The sequence below is a fragment of the Eublepharis macularius genome, chromosome 5 (assembly GCF_028583425.1).
Source record: "Eublepharis macularius isolate TG4126 chromosome 5, MPM_Emac_v1.0, whole genome shotgun sequence".
Classification (NCBI taxonomy): domain Eukaryota; kingdom Metazoa; phylum Chordata; class Lepidosauria; order Squamata; family Eublepharidae; genus Eublepharis; species Eublepharis macularius.
This window is the reverse complement of record NC_072794.1, coordinates 5,268,596-5,291,063: the sequence shown is the minus strand read 5'-3', so window position 1 is coordinate 5,291,063 and position 22,468 is coordinate 5,268,596. Positions and strand designations below refer to the sequence as shown.

Sequence of the window (22,468 nt, the reverse complement as noted above, 5' to 3'; positions counted from 1 at the left end):
TGTTGACCCACCGCCTTGCCAATGTTGGGGTTTGAAGGACTGCCTTGCAGTGGCTTGTCTCTTTTCTCCACGGTCGGGGACAGAGAGTGGCGTGGGGGAGAGGTTATCAGCACAACAATAATTGGTGTGTGGTGTCCCGCAGGGGGCGTTACTCTCCCTTTTGTTGTTTAATCTCTACATGCGCCCCCTCGCCCAGCTGGCACGGAGTTTCGGACTGGGTTGCCATCAGTATGCGGATGACACCCAGTTGTACCTGTTGATGGAAGGCCGGCCTGGCTCTGCTCCCAAGATCCTAAGTAGAGCCTTGGGGGCCGTGTCTGGATGGGTGAAGCAGAGCAGACTGAAGTTGAACCCCACAAAGACAGAGGTCCTGTACTTGGGCTGTGGGGGAGTAGATGTGGGGATCCAGCTCCTGGCCTTTGAGGGGGGGCACCGTTTGTGCCCATCTCATCGGTCAGGAGTCTTGGCGTGACACTGGCTTCCTCCTTGTCTATGGAGGCCCAGGTCACAGCAGCTGCCAGAACAGCCTTTTCCTACCTCCAACAGGCCAGGCAGCTTGCCCTCTATCTTTCAACCCGTGACCTAACGACAGTGATCTATGAACCATTAGATTACTGTAACTCGCTCTACACAGGGCTTCCCTTGAGTCTGACCTGGAAATTGCAGCAGGTTTAAAATTGCAGCAGGTTTAAATTCCTGACCGGAATTTCATTCAGGGCACATGTGACTCCAACTCTGCAGCAGCTGCACTGGCTCCCCGTGGAATTCCAGATCAGGTTCAAGGTTTTGGTCTTGACCTACAAAGCCCTAAACAGACCAGCATACCTGAGAGACCACCTCTCCCCATATATATCCCGGAGAGCCCTTAGATCTGGAGGTAAACCCCTACTTGTGGTCCCTGGCACCAGGGAGGCTCGGCTGGCCTCGACCAGGACCAGGGCATTTTCCGTCCTGGCCCTGACCTGCTGGAGCTCTGTCAGAAGACACTCTGGCATGCCAAGATCTTAAATCTTTTTGGCCGGCCTGTAAGACAGAGATGTTCCACCAGGCATATGGTTGAAACCAGCATTGGATCCATCTAAGTAGCCTCCCTGCTGGTCTCCTACTGGTGGAAGGGGGGGCTATATGGTCCATCTCCCCCCCCCCATGCACTGGGGAGTTAGAGTTCACCAACCCACACCTCTGCCCTCTTTCCCCTTGTGTATGGTGTGCAGGGAAAGGGGAATGGCATGCCATCTAGGATACTGAAATTTATGCTGCTATGTCGAGATGTGATTTTATTCTACTGTTTTATCTGTTGTAATTTATCTATTGCTGTAACCCACCCTGAGCCTGCTTATGGTGAGGGTGGACTATAAATGTAATCAATCAATCAATCCATGTTAATCAGTCAATGTTGATTAAGGCTTGTGTACTGAATGTTTGCTTGCAAACTTTTTTTTTTTTGCACCAAAGGTGATGGTGGGTGATGGTGAGATATTTCACAGAACTCCCCCCCCCGCCCTTGTTCCCTCTGTTGGCTGCTGCTTCAATACCCTTATCCTTTTCCCATCCTTCTTCATTTACAGAGCAATCCTAACCAATCAGGCACCATGTTGTAAAATTCATGGTATCCTAGTGTTGCACAGTCCAATCAGGTTGGGTGACGTGATGGCATCACTGAGGCCAAGCAAAGCCAATTGTGATGGAGTGAAGGCATTGCTTCCTGGATTAGTTAAGCAGATGATTTTGACCAACTTGATCACCAGTTTGTCTGACTCTATGGAGTGAGGTTTCCCCCCCCTTTTCAAGTGATCCCCCCCCCCCAAATGTATTGAGAAACAGTGTGCCTCTCAACACAGATAAAAAATATCTTGCCTGAACCCAGTGTAAATTATTTCTTATAACCCGCCATTTTGAAGGAAGTGGTGGTGGTGGAGGGTCATGTATTTTTGAGTGGCTAACTAGTTTGGTTTGTAGAAGCCATGAGAAAATGATGAGAATCAAATGCCAGGCACAGGATTCCGGATCTGACATACTGCAGCCATTCCTTTTAAAACACCAGGGTCACCTTGAGGGCATTTCATCACCCACCATTGGAGGAGACAATATTGGCTGGATAGTTTGACGCCATGCAAGGCAGAGTACAGGCTTGGTGACCAGCAATGGCCAGTCTGTGCAGCTCAGTCTATGCCAGAGTGCTCAGGCCGGGCCAGGGGAACCATGCCACCGTCAGTGGCTCTGTAGACTTAGGTGTAACTGTATTGCAAACGGGAAGATACGATACCACCCACTGGCCATCCACAGAGGTGGTCCTGCCCAGCAGCAGGGACTGGGCCACCATGTTCCTTCCACCAGTCAGCTGCCCTAGGTTCCATGCTGCAGAAGGGAAAGAGAGTGTCATGGTAACAAAACAAAGAAAGGGATTACGTCGTGACACGCTAATGAAATGAAACTAACCAGGGGTTTTTTTCTGGGAAAAGAGGTGGTGGAACTCAAGACTACACAATGATGTCACTTTGGGTCAGCTGGAACAACGGGGGAGTTTTTTTAAAGTTTAAATTGCCCTCGGCGAAAATGGTCACATGGCTGGTGGCCCCGCTTCCCTGATCTCCAGACAGAGGGGGGTTGAGATTGCCCTCTGCGCCGGTGGTGCGGAGGGCAATCTCAACTCCCCTCTGTCTGGAGATCAGGGGGCGGGGCCACCGACCATGTGACCATTTTAAAGAGGTGCTGGAACTCCATTCCACCGCGTTCCCGCTGAAAAAAAGCCCTGAAACTAACTACAAAACTATATCGAGTATAGATATGAAATGAAAAGAATCAATGGAATAATTATATAAATAAATTATACTCCATGTAGGAAGGTAGGGTGTTGAGGGCAACAAGGTCTAACAACAAAGACAGGCAATCAAAGGTATATCACACAAGGCTCAAATGTCACTTTCAAAGTGCAAGGTACTTGTCGACATCATAATCACTTATTCCTATGGTAATATACAAAGTGCTGATGCCTGTTTATAAAGTGACTGTGCCTACTCAATACACCAAACATTGTGTACAATATGAAGCGAACAGGAATGATTCAAAAGCAAAATAGAGCAACAATACAATTACAAATTATGCCAAGTATAATCTAGGAATCAGTAAACAAACATACAGGTTAATACAAGTTTATACAATCGAAGTTGTAAGAAAAGTCTTTCATCATAAGAGTTCTTCACAGCTTTTCCAAACGGAAGATACAATACCACCCACTGGCCATCCACAGAGGTGGCCCTGCCCAGCAGCCGGGAATGGACCACTATGTTCATTCCACCAGTCAGCTGCCCCAGGTTCCATGCAGAATAAGGTGCTTGGGTCTCATGGCCAGAGCCCCCAGTCTGAGATCTCCCTGCATTGAGTGGTTGCGGTAGTTGGTGTATTTCTATCAATAGGCAGTTCCAGCATTTAGGTCCCTTTTGATTGAGCGGCTAGCAGGTGGGCCTGGCTTTCTTCCAAAAAATCTACACTAGACATTAGAGGTGGGCACGGACCAGGAAAACCCATGGACCGCTGGCCCGTGGTCCGTTGATTTTCATGGACCACAAACTTTTGACGGACCAGCCCAGTTCGCGGACCGGTTCATTGGTCCATGGTCCGTCACTTCCAGCAGCCCTGGCTCCACTCCCTTTACACCCAGAGAGTCCAAACTCAGAGAGAATCTTCAGCAGCCTCTCCTCCAGCCACCCTCCAAGACTGCATTTTGGACATCCAAGTTACAGACCCCCAAAGTGGTCACCCCCAGGAAACTTCGAGTAGATACTGGAGTCACAAATGCCAATTGACTTGCTTTGGCTAGCACCACAAAAAAGTTGCAATGAAGCAAAAATCAAACAGAAAACGAAGAACCCCCCCCACTCACCACACAGACACCTTCCCAGCCATTGCCTAGGGAATTCATCATTCTTGCTCCTTGCTCGCATAGAGAAGAATGGGAGCTCTCTGCTTGGCAGGCAGAGCTGCCTATCAAAGTTTTGAGGGCTAAGATTGGCTGCAGAATGTCCACCCCTCCTTTGCAGAATAGGAGCTCTCTGCTTGGCTGGCAGAGCTGCCTATCAAGGTTTTGAGGGCTAAGACTGGCTGCAGAACGTTCACCCCTCCGTTGCCTAGGGAATTCATTCTTGCTCCTTGCTCCATAGAGCAGAATGGGAGCTCTCTGGTCGGCAGGCAGAGCTGCTGCCTATTAAGTTTTTAAGGGCTGCAAAAGGTCTGCAGATGTCCCTCCATTGCCTAGGGAATTGATAGATCGGCACCAGGATGTCTGGACTCACGGACCATGGACCAATGGGCCAGCTCAAATGGACCAAAATTCGTGAAAAAGGTGAATCCCATGAACTGTATGTTCATGAACCACAAACCAGGCCAGACTGTGTCTAATTTAGGTCCATTTTCCAGACCGTGCCCACATCTACTAGACATTCATTTTCTTAAGGTTTGTTGGGATGGGGAGGCTTTAATTACTACTTTCCTTGTTCTCCAAAACAATTGCTGATTACTTTTTTTTCCTCTTTATGATTCTAATTTGTGCAATTTTTAAAAAATGAATGAGCAATCACTTTATGGATGGACGAAAAGCAGTAATTGAAGTTCCCTTTGTCCCTTCCTCAGGGACAAGACACTGATTCTGGAATGACTGATCAGAAAGAAATTAAGGATGGAAAAGCTGGGAAGGAACAAAGTTCTTTGCAATGTGTTTTTTTATAACAACATTGCAATACGTAATAGAGTGCTAAAGAGAACTGAAGTTTGGCACATCATGATAAATGTGTTATTTGTTACAACACAGAATGTAATAAATTGGTAAAGAGTAAAAAGTACACCACAAGTTATTTCTGATCTCTCCAGAAAGAGGCTGGTTTTGGGGATCTTCAGTTCTTACACAATCATACCATAAAAGGGTTCCCAGAGGAAGCAAATGTAACAGGGCACTTTCAGGGAACCTTTGCTGAATGAGACCTACTTCCATGGAAATTTTGGAATGGAATTTTGTCTATCGGGTCAGGCATTGCTGGATTTTTATGGGGCATGTTGTGCTATGTTCAGTGCAAACCTCTGTTTCAATTCAGATGAATATGGATCCTTTGCCCGCACATAAAGCTTGTAGGTTGGGGACAACAACAGACTCCTCTATTGTGCTTTCCTACCTTGCCAGGTGCAGCTCATCAGCGATGCCTACAACCTGGTGATCGATGCTGTTTTAGGAGTGGAGGCCAACCTGGGCGAGGTGGCGGAGCCGTACATCAGTGTCCTATCCACTCTCAAGCAAATCCGGATCCCCCTCATCAGCCTAGATGTCCCATCTGGTATGTCCACCTTGAAGTCACTGATCTCTTCCTCCCCTGTACCCCTTTAAGGTTCACTTCCTTATAATCTTGCCCTTGACCTCTCTTGACCTATCAGTTTCTCCTCTGCTCTCAGTTCTCCATTCAACACACCAATCAAAGCACTTTTCTTCCAGCAAGGGAAGGGGGTGGGGGAAGAGACAAGGTTTTCTTTTCCTCGCCCAGGTGATCTGTGGTTTGTTGGAATAAATAGACCTGTAAATACTTTGTGCTCTGTAAAGTGAGAGACCCATTTGTGGCAGGATCTGAATAATTAGCTCATTAATTCATTGTTAATCAAAATGGGATCCTGCTGCTCATACCCAGTTTGGCCCTGATATTCTCAGGATGTTTATTCTTCCCCCATTGCTGTTTTCTGTGTTTGCACAATGTAGTTGTGGAATTGCAAAATATGTAGAGCTCTGCCCACAAGTCCATTTTGAAGTTGCCTCTACAGGAGTGTTTTCAATCATCCATCAGATGTGCTTCTCTTAAAGATACAGGAAGGCTAGTAAATTTATTATAGAGGTGGTACACCCTGGCAGAGAGCCGTTGCTGTAAACAGCATGTGTCAAAGGGGACGTTAATCCTGCGCCCATAAAGGGCCGTTTCCACACTACTCACCTTCATCCAGAACGTTGCGGAAAAAATGCGGAAGATAGCGTCTTCTTGCACGAGTTTTGTGCGATGTCACACAAAACTCGCGTGAGAAGACGCTATCTTCTGCATTTTTTTCGCTACGTTCCTCAGTGTTCCGGATGAAGGTGAGTAGTGTGGAAACTGCCAAGGTTAAGAAATGGGAGCAGGCCCCATGAGGCCTGAGAGTAGGTATAGCGCCCATATTTTACCCCCTCTACCTCTTGAAGCAGGATAAACAGCCCCTTTAACATGTACTGTGCAGAGTAATGGGCCTCTGCCAGGATACAAATTCATGCTTAGAACCATCATCTACATACACTTCCTCCTTTTTGTGGGGAACTGGCAACCCTGCTGTGCGGTGACGTCATTGGAAGTGACATCACCCTGCAGCCGTGGGCCCTTGAGCGTGGCACGGGCACAAGTGAACAATAAAGAAGGGAAGAACAAGGTAAGAGCCAGGTCTCCCCCCTCCCCCCTGCTGGGAAGGTAAGGGGACATGGCAACACCAGCCACCAGGTGGTGGCTGAAGATCTCCCGAAATTGTATCTAATCTCCAGTCCAGACAACAGAGGTCAGTTCCCCTGGAGAAAATGGCTGCTTTGGAGGGTGGACTCCATGGCTTTATACCATTCTGAGGCCCCTCCCCTCCCCAAATCCCACCCTGTCCAGGCTTCACCCCCAAAATCTCCAGGAATTTCCCAGCCTGGACTTGGCAACCCTACCACAGTATCATGATGCATTTATGCACCTCTGAGGGTTTCTGTAGCTTTTCTGCAGTCTTTCTCAAACCTGCTTTGCTCCAAAGTTTGGGGAACAATTGCAGTAAAGCCTGGATGGTGGCTGTGAGGTTGGGAACATTAGGATTTTCCAGCCCGCATAGCAGCTGTTTTCCCCACTCCTGTCTCCATGGCAGACATTCCCTGGCCCACCAGTGGTGGAGGGGGGGGGCTTTTATTTTTTTTAAAAAATCTGCACTAGACTAGATCATCAGTATACTGCTGTAACAATAGGTGCCACTGGGTTCTCAGAATGCTCAGCTTTCCTTTTTTTTTAAATGTAAGTCTCTAGCCCCTTCCCTTGTAGAGATATAAGGGGAAAGGCATATCTATGCAAGGGAAGGGGCTAGAGACTTTAAAGTGAAAACTGGAGTTCAGAGAAACTGCTAGACTTTCTGTTACAATATTACATTGACATGATATTATAGTATATTTTTTTTAATTGCAAAAGCCCGGTTTGCTGCAGGGGTATCGGAGCAGGGAAACTTAGGGCCAAGCTAGAAGTGATGAATTACGTGATCGAGTGGAGCACAAGAGGAGCGCAAGTGAACAGGGAGGAATACACGTGAGTCTGTTCACTTGCCTTTCAAGTGTCATTCGTCACTTCTAGCTTGGCCCTTAGGGAAACCTGCCTTCTGGAAGCCCCATTACTGCTGTGCCTTATCCGCATCCTCACCAGCAACAATGAAACCACAAAATCCCATCCCTGTGTGGAAGACAGTTGTGAGGGGAGACCCTCTGAATGGCATCTTGCCCCCACACCTGGAACTGTGGTTGCCAGCTCCAAGTTGGGAAATTCCTGGAGATTTGGGGTAGAGCCTGGGAACAGCAGAGTTTGAGGAGGGGCCTCAACAGAGATGTGATGCCATAGAGTACACCCTCTGAAGCTACCATTTCTTCCTGGGGAACTGATCTCTGTAGTCTGTAGATCAGCTGTAATTCTGAGAGGGTCAAGGCCCCACCTGAAGGTTGGCAACCCTACCTGGAGCCTGCCCTGCCTACCCTTAAAGATTCCCGTATCCTCTACCTCCTGATAAATAAAGAGAGGCTTGGTGCCTTTAATAGACATGACAACCACACATTCAATAGGCACAACATAGACAGGGAAAGCTTTACCTATTGAATGTCTGCTGACTTGCAGCTATTAAAGGTGCCAAAATTATCTCCAAGGAAGAAGAAGAAAAGGTTCATAGTTTTTGGTGAAACTCTTGGTACTGAAATGCCCCCTGAGCACTCCGTGTGAGTTTGGAAACCAATTACACCTGAGTCTCATTGCATAACTTGCCCCTGACTCTCTTCTTCCATCCTCAGCCAAGTTTCTTGCCCAGGCGAGGACAGTAGCTGTCTCAAGCAGAGTTTTTCAGAGCAGGTCTTCCTATAAAAAGGCATCCGTTCTTTCCCCCAAACTGAGACATGATGTCATACTCAGAGTGGCTTCGCTGTGTCTGGCGGGAGGCAGCTGGTATCTCCATCAGGCATTGGAATTTGCTGTGCGGAAGAACAAATAGGCAGCTGCCAGCCTCTGAGATCTAAATGTATGAGATCTCCCCCAAGAAAAATATTTACTGCCTGCTGGCATAGGCAAAACAAGTTCCCTTCCAGATGGATCTGTGTCTTCTGGAGGGTACAGAATGAGGGGTGGGGGGGAGGAGAAGACGCACCTCTCCTCTTTGATCCCTGTATTGCAGTCCCTCATTCTGCGCGAGTTGCTAGCTGAGCAGTAAGGCCAGTCCGTTGCTTTCTAGGGTGGGGGTCTCTGTGTTATTTAACAGCAAGCAGAATCTCAGTGGTGGGAGCAAGGGAGTGTTTGGTCTGCGCTCTCATCCTTCAATGAGCTCTGACTTATGCGAAGACCTGCAGTGTAAAGGAGCCATTGTGGATCAAGCACGTGCAGACAGACAGCCATGCCGCCTCAAATGCCATGCTTCAGAATGAACACAGCTGGTTCACACATTCAGCTGTCAATTGCTAAATATGTGAACAGGACAATTCTACCTCATGGTAATAGATCAGGATGGGTAGCCATGTTAGTATGTCTATAGCAGTAGAAAAGAGCAAGAGTCCAGTAGCACCTATAAGACTAACAAAATTGTGGTAGGATATGAGCTTTCATGAGTCTGGTGTCTGAAGAAGTGAGCTGTGACTCACGAAAGCTCATACTCTACCACAAATTTTGTTAGTCTTAGAGGTGCTACTGGATTCTTGCTCTTTTCGATCTCATGATGTTGGTTAGTACTATTCACCCTTCTGTTCTGCAACAGGGTTCAGTTTCAGACTGTCTGCTCCAAGGGGGTCATAGGCCTCTTTCTTAAAGTGTTCTGGGGATCTGAAAAGAGCCATCCTGCTAAAACAAAGAATATCTGGGTCGAGTCAGGGCCTGGATGGGAAGCTGCATTCTGTACACGACTTTGAATTCCAGGATGAAAGACAGGCTGTGCAAAAGCATTTACCTGGCCACAACTGGTTCCATCAAGACCAAAACCTTGTTTCCTTGTTTTGATTCAGCAGGGCTCTTCTTATATTCTTATCCTAGAGAAATAGAACTTCAATGCAGAGGAGCAGTCTACCTCCAATTATCTCTGGAGACAAAACAATGGGGATAGCTCCTGTCTGGGAAAGAAGGGATGCTGAATGAGATGGGGTCCAGCAAGGTGATTCCTGTATTCTTGTTCTATTTCTCTCTTCAGGGTGGGACGTGGAGACCGGCAGCAGCGAAGGAATCAGTCCCGATGTCCTTGTCTCGTTGGCTGCCCCCAAGCGGTGTGCCACCCGATTTATGGGCAAGCACCACCTAGTGGCTGGGCGTTTTCTTCCGTACGATGTGCAGAAAAAATTTGAACTCAATTTGCCAGAGTATACCGGCACAGAATGTGTGGTTTCTCTTTAAGGATCTGGAGATGTTGGCTGTCAAGCTTAGCTGGGTTTTCTAGTCACCAAAACAATACTCTGCTTGCGTATTTGGGATGGTGAGGCTGGCTGAAGTCTCTGGTATTAGCCGTGTCCGTTTTTAGACTTTGGAATATTCCATAGTTTTTTGTGGGGGAGAGTAACAGTAATACTTTGTTATGTTGTGTAAACCAGGCAAAAGTAGAGTCTGGGTACTCACAATCTGCTCCAGGAGGGACCTCTGGTTTTAAAGTAAATAAAATTCCTATATAAGTGCATTTTAAAATAGCTTTTATGATTCCCATTAAAGTTTCCACCAATATTTTACATTTTGCTGAGAGCAGAGTTTTAAAAAATGTATCCAACAGTCTTATTGTTTTTCTTTTCTTCATGGATGTTTTCATCTACCAAACCTCGAACTCACCCCCCCTTTGCTTTTTGACTCATCGACGACATCCTTAGTTGGAAAATATTCACAGCTGTGTACTAACAGGTGAAGGCAGGGGTAGTTTTTCAAGGCAGCGGGCCCTTTGCTTGTTCCACTGAAATGTGCCATGAAACCTCCGTGATTCCTCTCCAGGGCTGGGCTTTGAAAAAGAGGCCCCAAGTCTGAAGCCGTTGCTGGCTGTGCAGAGCCGTGACTGGCTGACCTCCCTACGGCATCGCCAAGAATCCTCACCCCACCCATCAGTTCCCTGAGCAGTTTTGCAATTTTATAAAAGTTCCCATTGAAGACCAATCAATAAGGTGATGAATGAATGAGTAAAAGCAGGGCTTTTTTTCTGGGGGAAGAGCTGGTGGAACTCAGTGGGTTGCCCTCTGAGAAAATGGTCACATGGCCGGTGGCCCCGCCCCCTGATCTCCAGACAGAGGGGAGTTGAGATTGCCCTCCGCGCCGCTCAGCGGCGCGGAGGGCAATCTCAACTCCCCTCTGTCTGGAGATCAGGGGGCAGGGCCACCGGCCATGTGACCATTTTCAAGAGGTTCCGGAACTCCGTTCCCCCGCGTTCCCACTGAAAAAAAGCCCCGAGTAAATGCATCAATATTATTCATGTAGCACTTGTTAAAATAAGAGGAGCGGTGATGGGGGTATATCTGACAGATGAGCCCAATGGTTGTTTCCACACAAAGCTCTTGCTTGGCATTCTTCTGCCCCTGCCCTGCAAACTTCAGTGGTGCAGCATTATCGGATTTCCTCTAGGTTTCCCCCGTTTTCTGGGGAAACTGCTTTTGTATAATCTTTCCTGAAAGATTGTACCCAAAATGGGTTTGGGGAGAATATGGGTGGGAAGGTACGTATTTCCACACTGCCCCACCCAGATTTGGTGCTATTTTCCCTTGTGCTTTCTATTTCTCCCCTGTCACCTGTGGGCTTTTGCTGGTTCTATTTAAAAGAGAGTTGTAGATATATGTTGCTAGCTCCAGGTTGGGAAATCCCTGGAGATCCAAGGGTGGAGCCTGGAGAAGGCAGGTTTGTGGACGGGAAGGACCTCAATGTGGTATAACGCCATAGAATCTAACCTTCAAAAAAGCTATTTTTTCAAGGGAAACTGATGTCTGGAGATCAGCTGTAATTCTAGGAAATCTCCAGCCCCTCCTAAGGGCTCTTTGTATTTTCCCTCCTGGAGGTTGGCAATCTTAGGGTCTTAACTAGGGTCTTAACTAGAGGCGGGCACAAACAGGGAAAATGGCGGCTAGTTGCAGTCCATGGTTCATCATGTTTCACGAACTACAAACTGCCATGAACTTGCCTGGTTTGTGAACCAGTTCATTTGGTTCATCGGTTCATCACTTCCGGGGCTGCAGAAGGTCTGCAGAAAGCCGATTCCCCCCCCCCTCATTGTCTAGGTAACAGATTGATCAGCACCAGGCCGTCTACATTGATGAATTGAAAAACAAACCATATGAACCGCTCTAAAAATCATAGCAGTTCGTCAGAAATGAGCTCCGACAAACTACCAGTTCGAGATCCAAAAACCGGCCCGGTTCGTGATGAACTTTGGTTCATATTTCGGTCCGTGCCCATCTCTAGGCCTAACATTGCAGTGATATTCCTGCTATTGGACCAGATCTCTTCTTTATGCAAAGCAGATGCTGTACCCACTGAGCCACAACCCCTCCCCTATAAATGCTGCAGAGTACACCCTTTTGCAGCCTTTTAGAGCTGGGGGTGGGGTGAAGGTCCACACTGCTTGAATCGTGTGAGGTTGCAACTTTGTAGCCTGAGGTGCCTTGTTTGCACGGTGTGAGGGGGGGGGGGGGAATAAAGTAATTAACACTGTTTTTTGCCTGAATGCCTGAAAGTGATGGCTCATGGCGGCTTCCATAGATAGACAGCCTGCCTTGGTTCAGACTGGCCTCTGGGCCTTAAGCTCTTGGCTGCTGCAGGGGCCTTTGGTGCTGTGTAGAGTAGCTCAAAATCCAGCCACTGTTTATACAAGCGGCTGACCTCATCCCCTCTCTTGCCGATTGAACGAGCAATTAATCAGATGGGAAGGAGGAGCATCCTCAGCAGCAGAGGCTCCAGCAAACCCTGGACAGATGAAGCCGGAAGGATATTTCATGGATACGGATAAGTGACACCCCCAGGTGAGTTATGGGAAAATTCCAGGAAACTGGCCCTCTGCGTGCAGCTGCCGAGTCTCCTCAGCCCGGGCTTTCTCATTGCAAGGAAGTCTACCTGGTGGCTTTGGTTCAGGGGGCGGGGAGAAGGGAGATGGAAGAGCACCAATTCCTAGGCCTTGTTGCCAGGATTGGCGGGCTCCAGGTGGAGCCTAGCGACCTCCCAGAATTACAATGGATGCCCAGATAACAGAGATCAATTCCTCTGGGAAAAGTGGCTGCTTTGGAGGGTGGACTCTACAGCATTATATCCCTCCCTTCCCCAAACTCCGCTCTTCCCAGGCTCCAGCTCCAGGTGTGATTTCTCAACCCAAAGTTGGCAACTCTGTTGCCTCCATGCCCAGTAGCATCACCGAACAGACATTTAAGCACCACCCTGCCACAAAGCTCTCTGTCCAACCGTGGACCAGTCACACACTCTCAGCCTAACCTACCTCACAGGGTGGTTGTCATGAGGATAAGATGGAAGAAGGGGGAATAAGGAGCTCCTTGGAGAAAGGGTTTGTATAGGTAATGAGAGGAGCTGATCTTACAGTGCATTTGATTGAGAACCGGTGTGGAATTTCAGACTAAGATAGACTTGCCCGGCCTCCTAGTATGATGAGAGGCTCCTGCTGGTGAACTTTGCTGCCTGCTACCTCTCAGAGCCGTGGCAGAAGAAAAAATAAAAAAACAGTACCATTGCGGATGTCACTGTGTCACTTCCAGGTCCAACCCAGAAGTGATAAAGGGCAGTTCTAGGAACCACTGGAAACTCTATAGTGAAACCTTAAGAGTTTCTCGCAATTCCTCTGGCTACCCTTGTGATGTCGGGGATATTACCCACATACCTCCTGTCCCCACCACCAGCTTCCCACCATTGGTCAGGTCCAGACTGGCAACCTTAGACATAGATTTGGGACACCCAGTTTCATATCTCTGCACTGCTATGGAAGCTTGCTGGGTGACCTTGGGCCACTCCCACACACTCGTCCATTAGATTAATACAGAATGCAGCAGCTGCACAAAATCATGCCCCTTTGTCCATGATCCAAGGCTCATGGTATAAGAGAGGGAAAGGGGGAAAAAAGGAGAGGAGAATTATGTAAGCCACTTCGGATCCTCATTGAGAAAAAGAAGCAAAATGAAGCAAATAAATAAGATGCTGCCTCCGCCCGTGATACAAAATTTATTTGGGTAGCTCACTGTTATAGGATGTGATGGAAGTGGCGGGTTTAAGGAGTTTTTAATCGTGTATTTAGACAAATTTACAGTTGCAACTGAAGTTTGTCTAGAGTGAAATTTGAACAATTACAGAAATATCTATAGGAATTTTGAAGAAAGAGGCACGGGGTTGGGTGGGGGGATCGGATAAGATAAGTGACTTTTTCCGAGAGGAGGTCTTTCTGAATAAGGCAGGGGAGATAAGGTTTTGCAACACTTCTTAGCCAGCATGGATTAAAAATAAAATAATGAAACGTTAATGTTCAATGCAAGTATACCTTAGATGATGGCACTTAGGAAATAGCCTTTTAAATACCAGTCTGTATTCTATTAAGAAAGTGATCCTGAGCATGCCCAGAGTGCTTTTGCTACATAACACTGAAGTCAGAAGGTGAGTTTAGCCAAGTAAGGGGGTGGGGATAATAGTATGATCTATGGGGACTTCTAAATGTGGGTTCCTCCAAGAAGTGGTGCCCTAGGAGTTTGTGGGGGGGAAGACCTACATTGGGGTCCTTATTTATTTGTTTGTTTCTCCCCAATCAGTATCCAAAGATTCTTCTTTTATGCCTAGTGCCATTAGATTTGATTCCCAGAGAAGAGTCACAGATCTGGAGGAGTTAGCCATGTTAGTCTGTAGTCGCAAAATAGAAAAGCGTCCAGTAGCACCTTTAAGAATAACCAACTTTTTCGGCATCTGACAAAGAGAGCTGTGGTTCTCGAAAGCTTATGCCACAATAAAGTTGTGGTTAGTCTTAAAGGGGCTACTGGACGCTTTACTAGAGAAGAGTGAGATTGTCAAGCCAGCCTGTGTGGCTCTTTCGGGGCAGAAATCAAAATGTGAAGTTTTTCATAACTTGGAGCGCCAACAGATCACCTGCTCACTGCTGAAATCACAGGCGGCCTCCATGGTTCAAAGCCAAAAGCCACAAACAAAAGCCATGAAACACTTCTTATTAAGACCAACCCAACCCCTCCCACGCAAGAGGCTGCAAGGCCAGAGAGAGCTCAAACACTGTTCTGCAGACTTCTGGGGCTGGTCTTCAAAAAAGGCACCATGTAACTTTTGGGGGGAGTTCTCATTGCTGCCACTCACAGTGCAATTAAATAGTGCCTGGTTCAAAAGCTGGCAAGTGGACAAGTGAGAGACCCCCTGAGAGCATCTGCAATGGGCTGACTCTGTCCATGGTTCTTTAAATGTTCCTCCCCAGTTGGAAAACTACCCATTTTCATCCTGTTTTTTGCAGCTTTTTTTTTTTGCTCCAAAAATTTTGGGGGGCAGTTTGGTGTCATGGTTAAGAGTGGTGGGACTCTAATCTGGAGAATCAGGTGTGATTCCCCACTCCTCCACTTGAAGCCAGCTGGGTGACCTTGGGCCAGTCACAGCTTCTAGGAGCTCTCTCAGCCCTTCCCCACCTCACAGGGTGATTGCTGTTGTGGTGATAATGACAACATACTTTGTAGTAAACTGCTCTGAATGGGCATTAAGTTGTCCTGAAGGGTGACATGTAAATCAAATGCTGTTATTTCATACATTTTGTCTGCAATGTCTGCAACATTCATACACAATTGATGCAGAAAGGTTTTAATGGCAATGTTTCCATCAGATTTTCATTTATATGGTCAGGAACAAAGACAACAACTTTGTCTCAAAGGTGAAAAAAAACCTTTAAAAATTAACATTAAAATTGAACCATCAGAAAATTCAACAACATCCCTATGTCAGACTATGCTACTCCAGAGTTGATAGTCTGCTTCGCTCCCCTCTGCAAGAAGACGAGGTCTTTTTGATTTCAAAAGGTTTATTGTGAAAGGCAGCATTCATCTCTAGGCATACATATTCCAGGATAGAGATCCTGACTAACTCCCCTCAGGCTCTGACACCCTAAACGGGAGGCATATTGTCAATGCTGCAAAATGTTTCCAGCTTCCAGCACTTATTCCTATTCCAGCTTATCAGCTGAACACTTCCAAAGTGGCACCTGCTGTTTTCTGAGAGGGGTGCTATACCCTATCTTCCTGCCTACCCCCCATCCCAGGAAAAAATGGGATTTGCATTTGCAACATTCCTGTTACCTTCTTCCTAAGCCCAGGGAAAGCTTTCTCCATGCCTGTTTCCCAAGAGAAGAGTTGGAGAAAGCCCACCCATAAAGGAAAGAGATTCCCATCTTTGATGTATGGGGAAAGGGGTTGTGGGGGCAGAGAGTGAGAGGGGGGCAAATCTGTACACGGGCCACCCAGCGAGCTTCCATGGGAGAGTGAAAATTCACACCTGGGTCTGTTGGTCCCAAGCAGGCACTCTAACCACTGCCCAATGCTACCCCCAACACGTTTTTATACCTTCTTGCCTCTAGTGCACAAACATACCAATGTGGGTTCAGGAACCCACTGCACAATGCTCCTTGACTTCACAAACTGCAGCTGCCAAGGTCTGTTTTTGAACTGCGTATACCATCCTGTCAGACCGTTGTGTTTTTCTGAAATGTCTTTGTTGGTTAAACGCTGCCTGGAAGAGGCATGAATGCCACAAAGCAGAACATTCTTCATATGTGCACACTCCTCTTTGGCACAAGAACAGGCCATTAGAAAGCATCTCATTCTTGCCTGAAATGCTGGAGTGGTGCTCTGGGGTCTCGAGCAGAGGAACATCCTTCCCAGCACCTAGTAGCTCAGAGGCTCTAACTGGAGATGACGGAACTCAGGATTTCTGACCTCAAGTGCATGTTTCCCCCCTGAGCCAGGGCCCGTCTCTTGACACTGAACATGAGAAGCTGCCTGATTCCTGTTGTCTGTTCTGACTGGCACCAGCTCTCCAGGTAAAGAAAGGTCTCTCCCCACACTGACATCCTGAGATTCTTTAACTGGGATCTTCTGCTTGGAAAGCAAAATAATTAGGTGATGCTAGATTGAAAAAAGCGTTCAGGATTCACTAGAGACTACTAGGGGCCAAGCTAGAAGAGACAAATTACACTTGAATGGCAAGTGAACAGACTCGAGTGTATTCCTCCCTGTTCATTTGATTGAGTGGAGTGCAAGTGAACAGGGAGGAATACATGTGAGTCTGTTCACTTGCCATTCAAGTGTAATTTGTCACTTCTAGCATGGCTCTAGGACAGAACAAAATTCAAGCCCAGTAGCAACTTGAAGGCCAACAATTTTTTCCATGGTATCAGTAGCATAGTGGTTAGTAATTGAGCGTGATGCAGTACTTCGCTGGTTCAAATCTCACTGATGCCAGAAGCTCAGCAGGTGGCCTTGGGTAAGCCATTCCTCTCAGCCCCAGCTGCACTGTGAGGATAATAGTACTGACTTTGTTCATTACTCTGAGGGCCAAGCTAGAAGTGATGAATTACACTTGAATGGCAAGTGAACAAACTCACATGTATTCCTCCCTGTTCACTTGCACTCCACTCGATCATCAGTGGAGTGCAAGTGGAGTGCAAGTGAACAGGAAGGAATACATGTGAGACCCAAGCTACAAGTGACGAATCACACTTGCATGGCAAGTGAACAGACTCACGTGTATTCCTCCCTGTTCACTTGCCATTCACTTGCGCTAAGTGGAGCGCAAGTGAATGACAAGTGAAAAGGGAAGAATACATGTGAGTCTGTTCACTTGCCATGCAAGTGTGATTCGTCACTTGTAGCTTGGCCCTGAGTGGGCACTAATCTGTCCAGAAGAGCGGTATACAAATGAACTGTTGTTGTTATTAAGTCAGATCTGGTATCTGATGATGTGGGCTTTGATTCATGGAAGCTGATACCCTGGAAAATGTTGTTCGTCTTTGAAGCGTTACTTTGAGGTTACTCAAAATTATTCGAATTTTGTTCTGCTTGTATAGACTAACATGGATACCCGCTTGAAACTATTTACTGGGACAGAGAAGCCATAAATGTCCCCCCCCCCCCGCCCCTCTTTTGAAAGTAAAAAAGACAGGAGCTGATCAGTTCTGTCCCCAGTACAAACAGAGATGTGCTTGAGCATTCCTAGTGGAAACTGCACACAGTATTTCTGACTGAGGCTGCATTGAGGATTTTTAGGAAGGCGTTTGGATGGTGACAGGTTTTTTTTCAGTCCCTATTCTGGACTGAGCCAAGGAGAAGAGGTTTGTAATAATGGCTGTTAGGCATGAGACCTCCGTGCTATAAGAACATAAATTGCAAACCAAGTCTCTAATCATCAACTCTTGGTCGAAACTTGCTCTCTGTTCTGTATTAGCTCATTGTGTGGTTTTATTCCCTCTTCTCATTCTTCTAAACACAATCTACATTTAGCAGCTACCGTTGAAGACTTCCCAAAAATAATAATGTGCACACACACAATTCTGACACTCTTCCAACTTCGGTCAAGTCAAAGAACTTCTTCAATTTCCCGGTAGCTCTTATTTCTCCCATCAAGGGTTTGCTGGCCAAAGAAACGGTCAAACCAATGGAAGCGCGAGCAAAGGAAAAGCCTCCTATAAAGACCTGCCGTTCTTTCCAGCTCCAGTTTCAAAGCAGCCTGCTCCGGAGATGTTTTCCAAGGCAGCCTGCTGAATCTCCTCCTGCCCAGCCAATCCCACCCCTGCCCTGGAGGGATGTTGCCACCAAAGTCAGCTCTTCTCTTGCTCTTCGTTGTGTTGGATGGTGCCTCAGCTCAAGGTAATTCTTATCATTTCTGGTGGTCAGCGCATGAAATTGCACTAGGAGGGGGAATGGTAAAGTCTGCAACATTACAGCATGGAATCTCCGACTGTGGGAGGCATGTTTGGCAGTCTGGATATCTATTGCCTTATGCATGAACTCATAAAGCGGCACAATCTGAGCGCCTATGTGACAAAAATGGGAAACAAATTGTGTTAATGTCACCATGGGCCTGTCGTAAGGGACAGTGGAGCTGCTCACATCCCTGGCTTTATTGGAATTCCACATTTGAACCTGGCTGGGATTCCACTCTGCATTCTTTTATTTTATTCTGCTTTACTCCTTCTTCCAGCGAATCTACTTTTAGCAGCCCAAATTATAATGGCTACTGTAATAATGCTTGCTAATGATAGCTAGATGTGGCACCTCCAGTTTCAGAGGCAGTCCACCTGTTATGCTGTAACATAGGCTAGCATGATCTTCATGCCCTGTTTGTGCATTCCCCACAGAGATAGCTGGTTGGCGGTAGAAACCAGATGTTGAGCTAGAAGGGACCCTTTGGTCTGATCCAGTGGGGTTCTTTTTAGGATAGATAAGCGAACTTCCACTTTCAAGGGCAGTCTATATTTGCATTTTAAAGAAACAACTCTTGGCTTTCACTTCCTTCCTTCATTGGCCCTTTGACCCCATTGTTTACAATTTATAAATAATGACACCTGCCTAGTGGGACCTGGGACATGCAATTGACAAAGCAGGCCTGAGCCTATGAAAGCTTATGCTAGGCTAAAAAGTGCCACAGGCATTCTGTTTCAGTGTGGTGTAGTGAATCATAGGAGAGCTGGAAGGGGCCATGTAAACCTTCTATTCCAACCCCCTGCCCAGTGCAGGATCAGCCTAAAGCATCTCTGACAAGTATTCATCCAGCCTCTTCTTGAAAACTGCCAGTGAAGGGGAGCTCACCACTTCCCTAGGCAGCTGAGTCCCCCTTTGAACTCCTCTGACCATGAAAAAGTCTTTCCTAATATCCAGCCGGTACCTTTGTGCATGTAATTTAAGCCCATTGTTTCAGGTCCTACCCTCTGCTGCCAACTGGAAAAGCTCCCTGCCCTCCTCCAAATGACAGCCTTTCAAAGAGAACAATCATGTCCCCCCTCAATCTCCTCCAAACTAAACATTCCCAGGGCCCTCAGCCTTTCCTCGTAGGGCTCAGTCTCCAGACCCCTGATCATTCTTGTCGCTCTCCTCTGCACCCTCTTGATTTTGTCCACATCCTTTTTGAAGTGGGGCCTCCAGAACTGCACACAATACTCCAGGTGCGGCCTGACCAAGGCAGTATAGAGATTAGAGTGTTGGTCTAGAATCGGGGAGACCCAGGTTTGAATCCCTGCTCTGCCATGGAAGCTCATTGGGTGACCCTGGAACAGACACACATGCTGCCTCACCTACCTCGCAAGGTTGTTGTGAGGATATAATGGAGGTCAAGGAAAAGATGGAAGCCATGTAGAGTTCTCATTAGGGAGAAAGGTGGGGTATAAATGGGTCAATAAATAAACAAGTCTATCCAGTACATTTTTTCACTGTCCTTTCTCAAAGAAGCTCAAAGTGGTGTTGATTCTTTCTTCCCTGTTATCCTCACAACATCCCTGTAGAGTAGGCTAAGAGAAAGTGACTAGCCTAAACTTATCTCAGTGAGTTTTCTTGGCTGAGGGCCTAACCACATTAACATTCTCCCCGGGTATATCCCCAAGATCCGATTGGCAAATATGTTTTAGAAGTCTGCGTCTTTCAGAATGGGACTACAAAAAGCGGGGACTTAAATAGGTTTGCCAACCTCCAGGTGGGACCTGGAGATCTTCTGGAATTACAGCAGTCCTCAAGACCACAGGACTCAGCTCCCCTTGAGAAACTGGCTGTTTTGGAGGGTAGACTATTTGGCATTATACCATGCTGAGGTGTCTCCTCTCGCCAAATCCTATCTCCTCAGGCTCCACCCTCAAAGCTCCAGGAAATTCCCAACCCAGAGGTGGCAACACTGGATTTAAGCTTCCCCCTGCTGTTTTCCTGACCTGAAATGGCCCGAGAGGAGATATTTCCATCTTGGGGGACTCCATATGTACTTACGTGGTACACATAGATTTTCTCAGTGAGGAAAGTATCACAGGTTGGAAAAACTGTATGGAGGAGGCTTCAGGCCCTTCTACCTGCATCCTGCAGCCCCCATATGAATTGCCCCCCCTATACACTTCCAAGGCATGGACTTTCAGAACATTTGTACTGACCTGGCCCTAGGAAAGGTGTGTCATGTTATTAAACCCTAAGCAGGGTTGCCAACCCCTAGAAGTGCCCGGAGAGCTCCCAGAATTACCATTGATCTCCAAGCTATAGAGATCAATTTCCCTGAAGAAAATGGCTACTTTGGAGGGTGGACTCTGTTGAGGTCCTTCATTCCCATAACCCCTGCTATCTCCAGGTTCTACCCCGTATCTTCAGAAATGTCCCAACCCAGAATTTTCAACCCGAGCCCTGGATGGGGATATGAACGGGCTCATAAGACAGAGAATGGTCTTTCTTTTATTTGTACTATAATCATCTGCCTTCTATCTGGGAAAGATCATCCACCAGCCCTCTTCCTTTCTTAATACACAGATTCTTCCTGTAGCCAGTACTACCTCTCCTCTGTTTTATAATGGCCACCTCTTTGCTGATTTCCTCCCAAATGATTGTAGCTTTCCAGTCTGAAAACTTCCAGGGTGGTCAAAGTACGAAAGATCTGTGCATCCCATGTTGTGTCTGTCCCAAGACAGTGTCAGAGCGCCTTGGTTTTTGGAAAGCAAAACATACCAAGGTGGGGAACTGAGGGCCAAGCTGCAAGTGACGAATGACACTTGAACGGCAAGTGAACAGACTCACATGTATTCCTACCAGTTCACTTGTGTGCACTTGATCATGTGAGTCTGTTCACTTGCCGTTCAAGTGTCATTCGTCACTTGTAGTTTGGCTCTGAGTTTTGTTGGCAGTCAATAGACTGATGGATCCCATCAATTTCTCAGAATTGAGGTCACAGTGTGGGTGACCAATGCAATTAAACCTCAGCTGCACCATGTGGTCTTTGCTCTAAGCATCAACTTTTGGGGCCACAAAAACTTGTTGTTGTGGCTTGAACTGTTTACTGTGGTGCAATTTGGAAACACAAAATTTGCTGAGTTGCTGCTAAGGATCTTACCAAATTTTCACAATCTTGCAAAAAACACGCCCCCACACACACGTCTGTTCTGCGCCTCCCATGTGCATCTTCCATGTACCTTCATTTTTGCAGCAACTTCTGCTTCATTTTGTGGAATTTCCCCCTTTTGTTGTAGGCAGCGTTTAACATTATTTTTGCATCAGCTGTGTGCCAAAGGGCATCAAAGGAGCAAACTGTTGGAATGCCAGTGTGGTGTAGTGGTTAAAGTATTGGATTAGGATTCTGTGTTCAGATCCCAGAATCTTGTCACTCTTTGTGGTCCTCAGATCATAGAAGCTTGATGGGTGATCTTGAGCCAGATGCTCAACCTCTTAGCCTTACCTAACCACAGAGGTTTGTGGAGAGGATAAGATGGAGTGAACCACGTATGCCTTCTCGAGCTCCTCAAGAGGAAGAGGGGAATAAAAATGCACAAAGAAATTGGATGAAAAATGAACAACATCTGGATAAAAAGGTGCCCCTGGCCCGGCCCAGCTCTTCCAGCAGCAAATGGGGCGATCTACTAGGCAGATATGGGGCAGTCTCCTATTTCCCATGTGGGATGAGGGAAGATGAAGGTGGAGTCCATTGAATTCCCACTAGCTGAACTTCTGTTGGCTGCTTTTCCTGGCATACCTCCTGTAGGAAATGGGAGGTTGCCCCAGGGCCTCTGTTATCTCCCAGTGAAGTGCCCCTTCAGCCACTGAAGAGAGTGGGTTCATTCATTCATTCTCCCCTAAGCCCTATTGGGGAGGGCTAGGAAGAGCCACGCGCTCTCTCCTCTGGAGATGAGGCACATGCATGCATGCAGGGAGAATGTTCAGCTGTTGGGCACTTAAACTTCACCCTTCCAAGCTGGCAGCTGCCTTCAGGTATACTGCCTTTGAACACGGAGGTTCCACTTAGCTATCCAGGCTATCCCTCTATGCATTATGTAAACGTTTCTGGAGATGTATTGTCGAAGGCTTTCACAGCCGGAGAACGATGGTTGTTGTGGGTTTTCCGGGCTGTGTTGCCGCGGTCTTGGCATTGTAGTTCCTGACGTTTCACCACAGCTGCTGGCGAAACGTCAGGAACTACAATGCCAAGACCACGGCAATACAGCCCAGAAAACCCACAACAACCACCGTTTCTGGAGATGACTAGGAAAAATTTAC

General features: G+C 47.1%; 2 protein-coding genes across 2 annotated transcripts in view; one reads left to right on the top strand and one right to left on the bottom strand.

Annotated features, from left to right (window-relative positions):
• Positions 1 to 9,779, top strand: part of YJEFN3 (YjeF N-terminal domain containing 3) — a 40,635-nt gene extending 30,856 nt beyond the window's left edge. The window contains exons 5-6 of the mRNA XM_054979597.1: positions 5,174 to 5,324; positions 9,445 to 9,779. Coding sequence (XP_054835572.1) covers positions 5,174 to 5,324; positions 9,445 to 9,644 — 351 coding nt within the window. The 3' untranslated portion in view covers positions 9,645 to 9,779. The remainder of the gene's footprint in view (positions 1 to 5,173; positions 5,325 to 9,444) is intronic.
• TPM4 (tropomyosin 4) overlaps positions 3,864 to 22,468 on the bottom strand; it is a 258,690-nt gene continuing 240,085 nt past the window's right edge. Inside the window, exon 10 of the mRNA XM_054979400.1 lies at positions 3,864 to 3,877. The gene's annotated coding sequence lies outside the window, so the exon portion shown is untranslated. The remainder of the gene's footprint in view (positions 3,878 to 22,468) is intronic.